Source organism: Neolamprologus multifasciatus, chromosome 10 (assembly GCF_963576455.1).
Source record: "Neolamprologus multifasciatus chromosome 10, fNeoMul1.2, whole genome shotgun sequence".
Classification (NCBI taxonomy): Eukaryota; Metazoa; Chordata; class Actinopteri; order Cichliformes; family Cichlidae; genus Neolamprologus; species Neolamprologus multifasciatus.
The window spans coordinates 20,827,682-20,843,520 of NC_140448.1; the positions used below are offsets into that span (position 1 = coordinate 20,827,682).

Below are 15,839 nucleotides of genomic sequence, written 5' to 3' on the forward strand. Positions count from 1 at the left end.
GGCGTTTCAGCTTCTTCTGCATTTACACTGCCAGGCCAAAAATACGTCTCAAAGTCTAGTATTTCATTGAGCCACTTTTTACTTAAAATGCTAAGGTTATGGTTGCTTCTATTCTTACACAGTGTTGCAGAGTGGAATTCATTTGTCTTTGAAATCTTGTATTGATGATGGGAGAGTCAGACCGCTGCATAAAGCCTTCTCCATCACATTCTAGAGATTCACAGTGGGTTAAGGTCTGGACTCTGTGGTTGCCAGTCCATGTGTGAAATAAAGAAAACACTTGTGACCTGGCCAGTATTGACACCCCTCCTGAATCACCATGAGTGTGCTTCTGAAAAGTTTTGTCCTGATCTATCCCCGGTGTCCAAAGCTCTAAGCTTTGCCATGTAGTTTTCCAGCCCCAGTACATTTCCTTATTATTATTTACACGTTCTGTACTATAATTACACATGAAGAAGGTTACTTTCAGTTACTTCCTTGTAACAAGGGGTCACTGCAGCAGATAGTTCTGCATAGATGATCTGGGGGATTTCTACACCAGATGCCAGGGGTTTTGTTTCTCTGGCTGAAACCAAATCAGCAATCTTTTACTTGAGAAGCAAATGTGTGAACTACTACACTGCAGAGACATCTTTTCCATTCATTCATTTATGTTTGCCTTTATCTCTTCTTCTTTTATTATTATTTTATTGAATAAAGCCTTCGCGTAGCCACAAAATTGCAAGTTCTTTGACATGCAACACACACACATACTAACCTTAATGAAATATGAAATATACGAATCTGTATTTTTTTTTCTTTTTCTTTTGTTTCCTTTCTTGTTTCTTTCCAGTTCTTTGTCTCTGTTTAGTATTGTGTTTTTTTAATAACATATTGGGAAAACAAAGACAGAAAGAAAATGATGTCTCATGCTCCCTGAACCACTCTTTCTCAGTGTGATGAATCCTGGCATTGTCATCTTGGAATATGTTTTAATCTCCTGCTTACTTCACTAATTCTTTCTTCATAATAAAAAAGCAATGTTATATTCTGAGAAAACACGTGTTTGGGCTTCTTATCCCGGCATTATTATTTTTTCCAGTTCTCTTAAACAGTCGGATGTTCACGTCTCTGTACAGTCCTTTACATGTTTATGCCATGATAAATATTTATTTAGCGTAAATATTCTGTTAGGTAACTGCTTCTTGCTTAACATTGCATATGTTGTAAAAAGAAAAGCAGCACGATAAGGAAATACTTTCTGTCACCCTTTCAGTACTTTTTAGTCAGCAGTACAATATTTCTGACATAATGTTAAAAATAGTGGTAATGATGACATTTATGGTAATTAGTCATGAGTTGCTGAGAGGTAAAGTGTCTTTCCTGTCAAAATGCTGTTGTGAGAGAGAAAGAGGAAAAGGTGCATGAAAGGAGAGAGGAGACTTTCTTCTGAGGCCGAAGCATTAAAGTCCTAAATGAAGGCTAATTACATAAGAGGACAAGGGGAAATGCTGTGCACCCTGAGGCCTTGGCCATCTATCTGATTTAAGACACACAATGTGTCAGCGGTAAATCGAATCTGCAGGGAGCAATTGGAGGTTCTCTGCACACACACACACACACACACACACACACACACACACACACACACGGTTGTATTGTGATAAGGCTGCGCAGCACACAGGATTTATTGCACTGGTGTTAGAATTATCCTGTCATCTTCTTTATTTTATTAATCAGCTTTTGGGCAAAGATGTGATGGGAAAAATGTTGAGCATTTGTTCCACTGTGAGGTTTTAGAGCACAGTGTTTGGCTTTGTGGTATCGGTAAAAGTGAGACGATTTTAGATGTGATGACTAGAAAATCTGTTTTATTTAAATTTTGACATTTTGTCTCCTTTAATTAACAAATTAGCAACAAACTGACTATTTGTGATTTTTAATCAGTGATGACAAGTTCTTTTTGTGTTGTTTTGCCGAATCAATTTAGACTGCTTTGTAAAGAAGTGTATAATATTTTGAAATGTACTAAAGTAGAACAGGGTTGTAGGGAAAAAAAAGGTGACACGTGAGTGGTTGTACTTGAAATATTCCATTCTTTCACAGTTATATATGTTAAATAGCAAATGATTAACTTTTCCTTTTTAAATGTAATTGTTTAGCTGCTCCTGGGCTTTATTGTATTTAAAAAATCATCTATTAAAAGCTGCCTGTTGTATTGAAATGACACACTGTGTTTTATTATACACTGTATATACTTATAAAAATGTAACATGCTACTGGTCTGAAAAAGTAGATCATCTGTATCTCACACTGGAATAAACTTGCAAGATTGTGCCATTGCCCTTCATTTTGCTCCCTGTGGTCGACACCATGTGGCCCAATTTCCTGTAAAGCTCCACATTCCAATACAGCATAACTTCTCTCCAGGGATTTAGCACGTGACCTCATCTAGCCTAAACCATGCCCTTCTCAGAGAGAAACAGTAGAAGTTTTGTCTCTTGGTTAACTGCTCTCCTCTGTTCTGCAAATTATCTTGTACATCAAAGTGGAGAAGGGCCTTACTGTTAACACACTTTGCAGTTTGACTCTTACTGTAGCTTTGATTTGTTCCTTCCTGGCTTCGTCTGCCTACACACATGCGCTTGTCTTTGCTGACTGTGTAACTGAAGTGAGGCACAGAGACGAGACTCCTGCAGGGTAGTTTTGGTGATGCTGCATGCTCTCTGCCATCTGTCTGTCTGTTAATGACATGCATGACATCATTACTGTAAATGATAAAGTACAAGAGAAATGGTGAAAAGAATAGCAGGGATTAATTGCTGCGATGGGGGATTAGCAGAAACAAGGAAAGAAATGCTCTTATAAGAGTTCACATTACAAATGGAATACTGGCCTACAGTGTCTCAAAATCAACTCAACTAAGCTAAATATGTTAATAATAATGGATTGGATTTATATAGCGCTTTTCAAGGCACCCAAAGCGCTTTACAGTGCCACTATTCATTCACTCTCACATTCACACACTGGTGGAGGCAAGCTACAGTTGTAGCCACAGCTGCCCTGGGGCAGACTGACAGAAGCGAGGCTGCCATATTGCGCCATCGGCCCCTCTGGCCAACACCAGTAGGCGGTAGGGTAGAGTGTCTTGCCCAAGGACACAACGACCAGAACAGAGAGCCCGGGGATCAAACCGGCGACCTTCCGGTTACAAATGCGCTTCCCAACCCCCAGCGCCACGGTCGCCCAAATAGACAAGTTGTTAAATAAACAAGTATTAGCCCTTCCACAACCAACTGTCCTACTCTACTCTACCCTACCCACCCAATCTCTTCTTTGTTTTTGTTTTTTATTTTTGGTTGTTGTTTATATCTTTTTTTCCCTAAAATATTAAAGCGTGTAAGCTGCTAATGTCATTATACACTCACAGATCATTATATTAGTTACACATTGTTAGTGGGTTCCTCGTTCATGCTCAGAACTGCTTTAATTCTTCGTGGCATTGCTTCAACAAAGTGCTGGAAAGACCCACATTGACATGATAGTATCACACAGTTGCTGCAGACTTGTCAGGTGCAAATTCATGATGTGAATTTCCTGTTCCACCACATCCCAAAGGTGCACTGCTAGATTGGGATCTAGTGACTACGAAGGTCTTTTGAGTGCAGTGAACTCATTGTCATCAAGAAACCAGTTTAAGATTATTTGAGATTTGTGACATGGTGAATTATCCTGTAGCCATTGTAAGATGGGTACACTGTGGTCGTAAAGGGACACACGTGGTCAGGCTGCGGTGTGGTGGTGTAAACCAGTGGTCCCCAACACCCGGGCCTCGGACCGGTACCGGTCCGTTAGTCGTTTGGTACCGGGCCGCGAGAGTAGAGGCTCAGGTGTGAAATGTATGGTTTTCAGGGTTTTTATCGTTTTTATCGTTAACTCGGTTTTCCTTGGTCTTTTCACGTGTGTTATGAATAAATTTTATTTTTTTCGGTACCGGTACTAGTTTTATTTTGTTGTATTTATCTGTGACACCTTAAAGGCCGGTCCGTGAAAATATTGTCGGGCATAAACCGGTCCGTGGCGCAAAAAAGGTTGGGGACCGCTGGTGTAAACAATGCTCAGTTGGTACTAAGGGACCCAAAGTGTGCCAAGAAAATATCCCCCCATACCATTACACCACTAGCAGCAGTCTCAGCTAGTAACACAAGGCAGGAAGGATCCATGCTTTCATATTTTTAAGCCAATTTCTGACCTCGCAATTGAAGCAAACAAAATGTGGCAGCGGAAACTGAGACTCATCAGGCCAGGCAACATTTTTCTAATCTTCTGTTGTTCAATTTTGTTAAGCCTCTGTGAATTGTAGACTCAGTTCCTTGTTCTTACCTGACTGGAATGGTACTTTTGTGGCTTTCTGCTGCTCTAGCCGTCTGCTACAAGATTTGATGAAGCTTTCAGAGATGCTCTTCTGCACACCTTGGTTGCAAAAAGTGGTTATTTAAATAACTATTGCATTCCTATCAGCTCAAGTCAGTCTGGCTATTCTCCTCTGGCATCAACAGGACATTTTTTGCCCCAATAAACTGCCGCCCACTCAATATTTTATCTTTGATGGACCATTCTCAGTAAACTCTAGAGATAGCTGTGTGGGAAGATCCCAGCAGATTCGGCAGTTTCTTAAATACTCAGACTAGCCCATCTGGCATCAACAACCATGCCACTGAAATCACCTTTAATCCTCATTGTGAAACTTGTTTTGAACTTTAGGTCATCCTGACCGTTACTACATGCATAAATGCAATAGATTGCTGCCATGTGATTGGCTGAACAGGCATCGGGGCAGCTGGACAGGTCTTCCTAATAAAGTGTAGTCAAAATGTTGAATATTCCCTATAAACAGTTTTTAGATAGTCTAGTTATTTGTTTTCACAACACAACAGCATATCATAAATCCCCAAAGCCTTAGAAAATCCAAAACACGAAGCTACTGAGAGAGAAAAACCTTTAAAGCTAAACTATTTTGCAGCAGCTCTGAATCAGGTCATTCACTGCTTTAATTCTCTTCTCTTGTAATTCTTGTTCTTGTAAAAGAACTACTTCCTAGCGTAATGTTATGCTTAATCATAACATTAAGATGATTGCTGTGCAGCGCTTTGCATTGTTTACTTCACTACTGAGCAACCCTGACAACACAGTGCAAGTTGAAGGAATAAATTCCACTAATTCCTGATGAAAAAAGGTGACAGAACAGATTGAAGTAACTCATTTAGTTCTAAAAATTCCCCAGTTCACTGCCTGCCACAGTGGAAATGAGTGCTAATGAGAAGTATTTGTGTCCACTTTGCTAATAATTCTTTGTGGGCATCTGTGTCCGGTGTATATTTGAGAATAGCAGCATTGAGGGAAGGAGAAGGAGAAGATGCAGTAGCAATAGCATGGCACAAACTGTTGCTACGTGTGAGAGGAAGTCAAACTGTTAGGCTGAGGTACTTTGTGTGCTATCTTTTTGAACTTCATTTTAAAACCATCCTCAAAAAGAGCTGGTAGACAATTTGTTGAGTAGGATTTTTTGACGTTATGTTCATGTCATAGTAGTTGAGACATAATTTACGCTTGATATTTACGCATTCTCTAGTATTATCAAATTGAGGGGACTATAGTTCAGCACTCCTTGCATGAAGGTGAGATGGGATGCCAGCAACAGATTTGAGTGCCGTACACTTTCCTTCTTACAGGGTGCAGTCACAGACTGCATGGCACAAAGACTTTTTCAGGGAAGTATAAATGCAACATTTGAAGAAACCGTCATGCTTTCATTTTTTTCTATTGAGTCTCACATCTGTTTGATGTTTGCTTCGAAGATACTTTGAAAATACTTTGTGAGGAGAGTCGCGAACAAATGTTCAAGTTTTAGGTTGGGGAAGAAGTGACTGATGCTATGAAATGATGGTTGAAACGACAGCCGTGCGTAGGAGATTTAGACATTCACATGCGAGGATGGCAGAGTTGGTGGGTGAGTGTTGTTTAGCAAGAGGAAGAAGGGAGACGAAAAGAGGGAGCCATGACACAATCACATGACAATTTTTGAAACAAGGGTAGCTTTATAACCCCGCTCCTCTCTGGCAACCAAAGGCTCTGCTTAAGTAATTTGAAGACCAGATCAACAAACCCACACAGGTTCCTATTAGCAACACAAACTGAAAACACACACACACGTACGCCGTGTATTCCCGTTCCCGGGTAGGTGAGTTGGATAATCCCATGACTCGCCTGACCTCCTCCATACTCCCTGCAAGTAGTGAATCTGGATTGGCTGAGAGGCCGGGCCGGGGTGGGGTCGGAGGGTGTCTGCCCCAGCGGCTGTAACGCGAATATTATATAACTTGGAAAATGAGGTGGAGTGAGGGGGGTGAGCAGTGAGAAAGGAAGAGAGAGTTAGTGAGAGACGGATGTGAAGAGAGTGAGGAAGTGAGAGTAGCAAGAGGCAACAAAGGAAGAGTACAGTAAAATGGTAAAATTACACAATGGCTTAAAAAATGGAGAACAGACTTATTGTTTTTATATTTTACTACACTGACTAATATTTGCTAGAGCAGGGACGCAGGCTACTTTTCCTGTGCCATCTTATGTGAAACTGTCAGACTTCCTTTCTTTTCAAAACCCAGGGCTTTTGTTACACAACAGATGTCAAATTTGAAACTGTGCTCCGTGTCAAGAATTATTTGCAGCATTTGTTGTTTTGTTTTGTAAATATCATTCATAAAAATTACATGTTTACGATCAAATATATCTAAAATAAACCTGCAAATCTCAGTTAAAATCATAAATCAGTGTCCAAACAGCTTTTTATTTTTTGCTTGTCAGTTAAAAATTCCACATAAAAATGTTGACGTTTTATCGAATGGAGCAGCTAGTCACTTTCGGTATGTGTCAGGATCCAACACTGAATGCTCTTATTTTCTACATCCCTCCCATGGGCACCTCATACTTTCTGCTCCCACACATTAGCCTAAAAAAAGCTTTGATCTGAATGGAAAAACTAGGCTTACTGTATATCAGTTCCCACTGTAGTTACTGCTATATGATTCCCCAGTGACAGATCAGGTCAGCTCAGTTCACGCAGTCTCTCCATGGTTGCTACGGACAATTTATTTATTTAAGACTGTTGTCCATGCTGCTCTATGTCTTCTACTGCTATATCACATAATATAATTTTTACTGGTGTCCATTAAACAACACATTACTGCGATTAGTTATAAATCAGGATCTATTTTAATGGAATGTAGTTTACAATGAACACCATATGCTATTTTTAGACACATACTCTTTCTTAGCATGTGTTCAAACACAAACACATGCAGCGAAAGCGATGTTTGTAGGTAGAAGTAAAAGGGTGTGGGAAATCACTGTCATCATGGCCCAGCCTTTACTTTCCTTCATTTGCCTTTTAAGACCAGGTTCTAGACTAATACAGCAAAGTCCGTGCAGTAAATCACAAATACACACACGCTCCAAAGTAGGGGTGGGTTTTTATAATCGATTTATCGATTAAAATCGATTCTGGCTTGGATAATGTAAAATCGATTCATTAAAATCCTGAATCGATTTTTTAATATAAATTTATTTTGCCCGAAATGCCAGAATCTCAGGTGAAAGATCACAAAATTTCAACAACCACCAAACAGCTAAGACAGTAAATCAGAGCAGGAACACGGATTCTGCACAAAGACTTAAACACAGCGCGACCCGCGGATCAGAATCAGTTAGATGTCGCCTTTCTCACGGTCTGGGCTGAAAGCCGACAGCTCGCTGATTTTGAAGCGTCGGCGGGTCGAGCTTTGTGTTTAAGTCCTTTTTGCGCTGATTCTAAAGCTGTTAGTTTGATCTCTCTCCAAACAATACTGACTGAACCAGCAGCAAAAGAAGATCCAAACTATGCTTCACATAAACATCGTCATGTATTCACTCTGACTTTTGCTGTTTTGCTTCCGCCACGATGCCCAGCTCTCTCTCTCTCTCTCTCTCCCCCTCTCTCTCTTTGTACTGTTTTCTTCATGATTCGCTTGCTTGTTAAGCACAAGTCTACCGTTGTTTACAGGCTGTCGGCCGATGTTTTTTTTTTCTTCGTTTTATATACTTCCGAAAAGAAAACCTAATTTCTGCCGTTCAATACTGAACAAATTTAAACTTTTTAAAATTATGCAAAATGCAAAACGCTTAGCCGTGTCTCTAATAAAACCGCTGTAACTTCAGAGGTAACTTCATGTGTTGATTAATGGTTTTCTTTCGTTTTTGATGTACTGCAGAATATTTTTATAAAATCCCAGAAAAATCACCTTCATGTTTTTCTGTGTTTTATCCTCAGCTACTTTGACACAAAGGCCTCTGCTGTGATGCTCACACCTTTGATAAAGTCTTGCGTGTGTCAGCTTCCTTTTTATAGATACAAAAATATGTAAATGTACTGATCTGAATTATAATATTTCTGACTGTCAAAATTTCCCAGATTCAAATCGAAGTGAATCAAATCGAATTAAATCGAATCGTGGATCGAATCGATTCGGGACCTTGTGAATCGGAATTGAATCGATTCTAGAAATCAGTGACGATACCCAGCCCTACTCCAAAGGCAGTTTGGGTGATGAAAGAGCAGCAAAGGGCCATGAACTGCAACCTGCTTTTTGTTTATTCGTGCCTTTTGCTCAAACCCCCCCACTGGAAAGTATTGGCTAATGCGTACATAGGTGTGTAGGTGAGTTAATACACTTCTCTTTTCTGCATGTGTACATTTGGCACTTTGTGTCTTAATCACTGTGCAGAGTTGGCTTGTTTGTCAGTACATACAAACCCTGTTGCCCGTGTGAGTGTGTGCATCAGAGAACGATCGACTGTGTGCACGTCTGCTGTGCTCTAGCCCAGTATGCATTCCTAATGAGGCTTGACTCTGTGCTACATGGCTCAGAGCCACACATGATGTCTCAGCAGTGGGAGGAGCATATGAAATGGCTCGCAAGTAGGGGTGGGGGGTTATAAATCTTTAATCCAAACACCACCCTGTGGTCATTTTACATTACCAGCAGTTGAGTCATGTCGTAACAGACCAGAGCAGAAATTTGTAGCATGTGACATTTTGTTGTTGTTGTTGTACTGTTGTTGTTTACTGAACTTTTAAACCTTAAAAATGAGAATAAAAGAAGTGATAAGATATATATTTTTTAAATATAGCTACTCTACATTGCAGTTGTGTTAATTTTGACAGGATATTTTGTTTTAGTCTTAGCCATAATTTTGACATCTAAATTCTTTTATTTTTAATCTAGCTTAAGTTGATTAAATATTATAACATTATAGTAGACTCAATATGAGATTTATTCAGTTGACCCAAAATAAAAAGTGTAAAAGTTGGTCATGAGGGTTGCTCCATACGGTTTTCAAAGCATCTTGTTTTCAGTGATATCAAATACAAAATGTGTCCATATGTCTACTGCCCTCTTCTTCCCAAGCGGTTGATATTTTGTCACATTTTCATGACAAACAGGGAACATGAAAGCTAGCTATATTATTTGCCAGTGCAAGAGACTTCTTCAGTTTTAATAAGATCAACTACAATTGTGAGCTAGATGGCTGAAAATCTAAACAGACACATTGCCTCCACTTCAGCTGCAGAGGATGAGATGCCTGCATTTGCCAGTCTTTCTAAACTTCTGTGTTTACATTTGTTCAAATCGGATGATTGGTCTCAGGTGGTCTCCCACTTCACTTGAGGTCTCCTAGAAGTCCAGATATTTACAGATCAAGCTCTGCCCCATAATAAGTGTCCACAGTTTCGTCAGTTGCTCCTTTAAGTAGACGAGTAATGAGAGCACCAGAAAGATGAGCACATAGCAGGAGCATTTGCCAACATTCACAGAGATCCAGTGTGGCAAATAAAGTTTAAACACATTGTAAGTTGATTGGATTTCCATCAGTCTATACTCTTCCGTTTATCCTTAGAAGCAACGACCATAGGATGAGAGGCAGGGTACACCCTGGACAGGTTGCTAGTCTGCTTCAGCACAGAGAGACAGACAAACCATTCACGCTTATATTCAAACCTATGTGCAATTTAAATTCACCAATTAACTTAACCCCACTAACTGGATGTATTTGGACTGTGAGAGGAAGCCAGAGTACCTGGAGAGGCAACAGTGCTAACCATCATGTCACTGCGCTGTCATAATTAATTTTATTATGCAATAACAATAAAGAGCTAAATTTGTGTTTTCACTTGGTAAATGGCCTGCATTTGCATTAGCGCTTTTCTAGTCCTTAAGGACCCCAAAGCGCTTTACACTACATTCAGTCATTCACACACTGGCGATGGCAAGCTACATTGTAGCCACAGCTGCCCTGGGGCGCACTGACAGAGGCGAGGCTGCCGGGCCCTCTGACCACCACCAGTAGGCAAATATGGGGTTAGTATCTTGCCCAAGGAAATTTGGCATGCAGCCAGGAGGCAGCCTGGGGTCGAACCACCGACCTTCTGATTAGTGGCTGACCTGCTCTGCCACCTGAGCTACAGCCACCCACTTGAACCCATCAGGTTGTAAATTAATCTGCATTTGTTCAAAGCAGATGTCTCAGAAAAAAAAGAAATAAAGGGGTTTATGTCCACTGAAATGCTTGAGCTTTTAACTCTTTTAAGGTCTGCTTGAATTTGTGTTGTAGCATCCCAAACGGGCGTGTTGGGGAAATTCCACATTTGCAAAAGCAGCAAATTTATAGACTTCATCTACAATATTATGCAATTCCTGTCATAATTAGGTGTTCTGTGTTTGTTTCCTTACGATTATGGCTCAGTTGCTCATGCTGGAAATGATTTACCTAATGACTTCAGATTTGAACAGCTGTGACACCACAAGTGCAGTTGTTTGCCAGGTTGATGATGAACAAATAGCATAGATGTTTGTTTTTGGTATGATCCTCATTGTTAAAACAACTAATTTAAAAAGTCCTGTGAAAGGACCGCATCGAGCCCTTTGAGAACATGACTGTAGCAGAAATGAAAAATAATCGCCCATCAGTATATTTGTGTAAAACTCTGCCAGATCCCTTGTGACAAGGAAGCATCCGAATGTAGCACACACACTAGCATATCGATATTTTGGCTATGTAATGACAGTAGCCTTTTAACTGACATATCATGTAATTAAAATTAGCAGTCATTCACTTATTATAAAAATCCTTATAAGTAATCCCATCTTGCATCAGGATCAGTGGTGTGTCCTAATATATGGACTATGTACAGGATCAACTGAACAATAAGGGGAAAAGGACTGTTTTGTATATACATTGTCTGCACGTAACCTATATGTGCCAAATTTGATTAGACTATTGAAGCAGATTACTGTACTTCTAGCTAAAACTCCTAATAGTTTCAATTTGTGGGTTTGATGAACCATACTTAGCCTCTGAGGTTATAGTGATGCAGAAAACTAGGTCTGAAATTGAGGTATGCATATTTAACAGAGGTGCATTTATTTTTGTGGTGCAATGGAACAGTACTTGTGAAAAAGTATTCTGTGTTTTGTGATTGCATACTTTGCTCAGATGGGGATCAGAAGTTGAGCTGGGACTGCATTCCCAATCCAGATACCATTCGAACTTGGCTGCGTTGGAGTCATCTTGACTAGCTCACCATAGATATGAATAGACATCTTAGCTTAAGGTGTCTTCCAAGATCCATCAATGCTACTCCCCTTGGTTGCGGTCCAATTTACATAAGCAAGTGTCGTCTTTCCAGTGACCATCAGAAACCAGGCCCTGTAAATTTGGGTCATGCTTTTTTAGATAGCAGTGCTGCTGATCTGTGAGGTGGATTCAGAGTTCCAGTTAATGTAATCCACTGTACTTTCCAGTTCTGATTGAACATGTGGAGAAAATGGACAGCAAAACACTTGAAGCCTTAGTTGAGAAGTGATGTTGTATCAGCACTGGAGCCAAGATATCTGTAGACCTAAATGCAAAGTCATTGTCAGGCTTAGCAAGCTAATCCTATTACATAATCCCTATATACATTCCAACTAGTGTGCTACCAAAACAAACAACAGGGGAAAGATTTAAGTCCTTTAATGCGGTCAAATTCCTGTGATGGATTACACGGCAGTGTCAGTCGAACACAGCAGACGTAATGTATTCTTGGTTTGCATCCTGCCACTTGACTTGCAGTGCAGCTGTCAAGTTGGTCTTAGTGACTAGTTAAGCCTCACAGTGCACTTCATGTGTGTAAATCTCTCAGTTGGAAATAACAACGTGTATGACTGTGTGTGATTACACTTTTCAAGAAGTATAAAATTCTTTACTTTGTATCGTAACACACTTAGAAGATTGGACTGAGATTTAGAGCCTAGATACCGCACAGAGAAGCTGTTAGTGATAGGCTTCATTGGATTTGGCTTACAGTTGATTTGTTTTTCACTTTAAGCATTCATTAATGAAAAGACATCTGGCTCATCACTGGGTTGTGTCAACCTGGGGAAAACACTGCAAACACTATGAGGGTTTGAATTCCGATGAGGGATGCATATTTTTTTTATCACCCTAAGATTTGAGTCTGTTCTTTGTTGTGTCTCTGTAATAATATGTAGATTTGGGATCCCTTTTCAGAAAATTGCATGACTAAATTTGGGCTCATTCAAAGGTGGTGTGAATGAGTCACCCTACACATGACATTTCCATGCTGCAAATCAGCATTCCTGACATATGTTTTCCCCCTCTTTCCTCTCTCTACATATTACAGTTCATCACCCAGAGAAGGAGAGATCAGCAGCTCTGTGGTACCTGCCCAATCCAAGACCAGCGGGCAGACTCATAAGATCTGTTTGGTGTGCTCAGATGAGGCCTCTGGATGCCATTACGGGGTTGTAACATGTGGCAGCTGCAAGGTTTTCTTCAAGAGAGCCGTTGAAGGTTGGTCTCCCGCAATCTGCACCCACTGCCTCAATCACTCAGACACGACACACTCCTCATTAATGCTGGAAATTCAGTTTTACTTTGAATGATGGTACTATGGATGTTTAAATTGCATATGCTTATATACATATGCACTAGATTGTTAGTATTTATTACAAGTTTTCTCCTGTTACACTACAGCTCTTGATGCTTCTGCACATCTCTGCTCTGTCCTGAAGAAGAAAATTTAATGATTTCTCCAAGTTCAGGGTCACAGTTGAATAGTAGAGTGCATGGTGAGATCTTATGTCTTCAGTTGTTTGTGGGTTTAGTACATTAGTTGTATTTCTCCACCTCTTTTATTCCCCTTCCTGTTTGTTATGCCCCAAAGCAGGGACTGCTTACAACTGGTTTTGATTACCAACAAAACAAAAGCGTGCAGAGGAAAGGCCGTAATCCAGAAATATTATCTTTCCATTTTCTTTTCCAGCTTTCCAATAAAGTGGCCACGCTCTCTAGCCAATTTATTAGGTACACCTTACCATACTGGTTTAGACCCCCTTTTGCCCTAATTGTTCATGGCATCGATTCAGAAAGGTGCTGGAAACATTCCTCAGAGATTTCCGTACATGACCTGTTAGCATCACACAGTCGCTGCAGATTTGTTGGCTGACACGACTCTCCGGTTCCACCACAGGCCAATGTGCTTGGGATTATTCAAGCTTTGTGAGGCTGAGGCGTTTAAGCAATGCTCAGTTGGTGAGAAGGGACCAAAAATGTGCCAAGAAAGTATACCCCACACTGTTGCAACACCACCACCAGCCTGACCGCTTTTATACAAGGCAGAAGGGATCCATGCTTTCATGTTGTTTACACTAAATTCTGACCCTGTTGTTTTCAAATGTTTCCAGTTGTCCAATTTTGTTGAGTCCATGTGAATGTGTAGCTTTAGTTTCCCATTCTTAGCTGGCAGGAGTGGGACCTTGTGGGTTCTTCTGCTGCTGTAGTTCATCTGCATCAGAGTTTGACATGCTGTGCGTTCGGAGATACTCTTCACCATATCTTGATTGGAACAAGTTATTGTTGGTTTCCTAGCAGCTCAAAGCAGGGTGGCCATTTCTCTGACCTCTGGCAAAAATACCCAGAGAATGCCAGGGCATTCTAGAGACTTACCACTCATTAGATATTTTCTCTTTATTGGACCATTTTCTGTAGCCCCCAGAGATGGTTCTGTGGGAAAATCTCAGCTCAGAATACTCAGACCAGCCAGCTGCTGCCATGCAACTGGCTGTGTACATAAATGTGTTAACAAGCAGTTGAGCAGGTGTACCTAATGAAATGTCCAGTGAGCGTATCCTCTAATGGGGTACTTGGTTCTTGTCACAGGCAAGGTATTTGATTTGATTAGATTATATTTTTGTTGAATCACAGTGGTTACATAGACCTATTTAATATGTGCACAAACAAGTAAGAAACGGTTATCTACATATGTACTTCAATGTGCATATTTATCTCTAAATGCTTTGTGTGTCAGAATGCTTTGGAGGGAAGGGCAAGAATGCATTTGACAAACCGTATTTTGCATTAAATGCTTTTACTGTCATGCATTCCTCCCTGAGCTTCTCTTCTTCTCTCTTTCCATCCCCTTTCTTTCTACAAGCTGCCTCTGCAGATGTGTTACAGGTTGCTTAGACAGGGTTTTCTGAGGTGTATTTTAAGTTATTATTAGCGACTAACCCTAACCCTAAGACATCAACTTCAATTTATCATTGGCCAAACTTACTGAAGATGCACAGAAATGACTCACTTAATTTCAGGTATCAGTTAACATAGCCCTGTCCTTTTCTTTCATTTCTATGCGTTGCTGGTGAAAGAATACCTCGCGATCAGACTTGCTTTAGGGAAATCTTTACTCTGAATATTTGGGGACACGGTGTAGATGGATTATTTGACTTCTGCAGCAGTTAAGGATTAACTGGGCCGGTTTTTAATGGAATTTATTATAGAAACATTTCGCAGTCTCCAACATAGAAAAGGGAAAAAAGTATCAGACAAACTGATACAGATAGACTGAAACTGTAAACAAGAACCCTTGGTATGCCCTGAATTATATCCTGATATCTACGATATTTACTTCTATGGTATACTAAGATTATGATTAACGGTTATCCAGCATGTCGGTATTTGTTATGCAGTGCTGGTGTAACTGCCAAGCATTCGATATGAAGTGCAATTTCACTGCCTACAGTAATAATGAGAAAGTCATACCTGTCATTTTTGTTTTTCTCTCCCCCTCTTCCTTCTCTGGTCATTGTCTCTATGGGGAAGGATGGAGAGCACGACAAAACACAGATGGTAAATAAATACACTTTTAATAATAATAATAATAATAATAATAATAATAATAATGATAGTAATAATAATGATTATTATTTTGATGATGATGATGATGACGATGATGGAAATTTTAGCATTCATGATTTGTCCATGTCCCCTGTACTTTTTCAGCACTGATCAATCTGCCTAGAAACATACATAGCCTGTTCTGCCAACTATCTGTTAATGCATGCAAATGTAATGATTTGGTCATTTAAATCAGCATAAATTGCCTGTGAATGATTTTTGCACTCTTCATTTTCTGTCTGGAATGCCCCTCATCTTATCTTCCTCTACGATGATAGATCTAAACGCAATCACATGCTGTCTCCAGTTAGGTCTGTTTTTTCAACACTTAACACACATTACTTCCTGAGATCTGACATGAGAAATGAAACCTTTGCCACCCCTGTAGTTACATTTTTCCTTCTGTTAATTACGAAGCGAATTATGAAATACTAAACATTTGGCGGTTTACCTTTACAGAATCAAAAAGTGGATTCCCTTCCACTGGTCACGTTTAAGCTCAGGACCTCCTGACTCTGACTTCAGTGCCA

At 40.1% G+C, this 15,839-nt stretch overlaps 1 protein-coding gene across 3 annotated transcripts in view; it reads left to right on the plus strand.

The window, feature by feature from the left end:
• LOC146510191 (glucocorticoid receptor-like) overlaps nt 1-15,839 on the plus strand; it is a 68,782-nt gene that overhangs the window by 32,079 nt on the left and 20,864 nt on the right. For 2 of the 3 annotated variants that reach the window (XM_085175456.1, XM_085175457.1), the window contains exons 3-4: nt 12,755-12,924; nt 15,235-15,261. In XM_085175456.1, coding sequence (XP_085031582.1) covers nt 12,755-12,924; nt 15,235-15,261 — 197 coding nt within the window. The remainder of the gene's footprint in view (nt 1-12,754; nt 12,925-15,234; nt 15,262-15,839) is intronic. The other variant, XM_085175458.1, reaches the window with a different exon arrangement.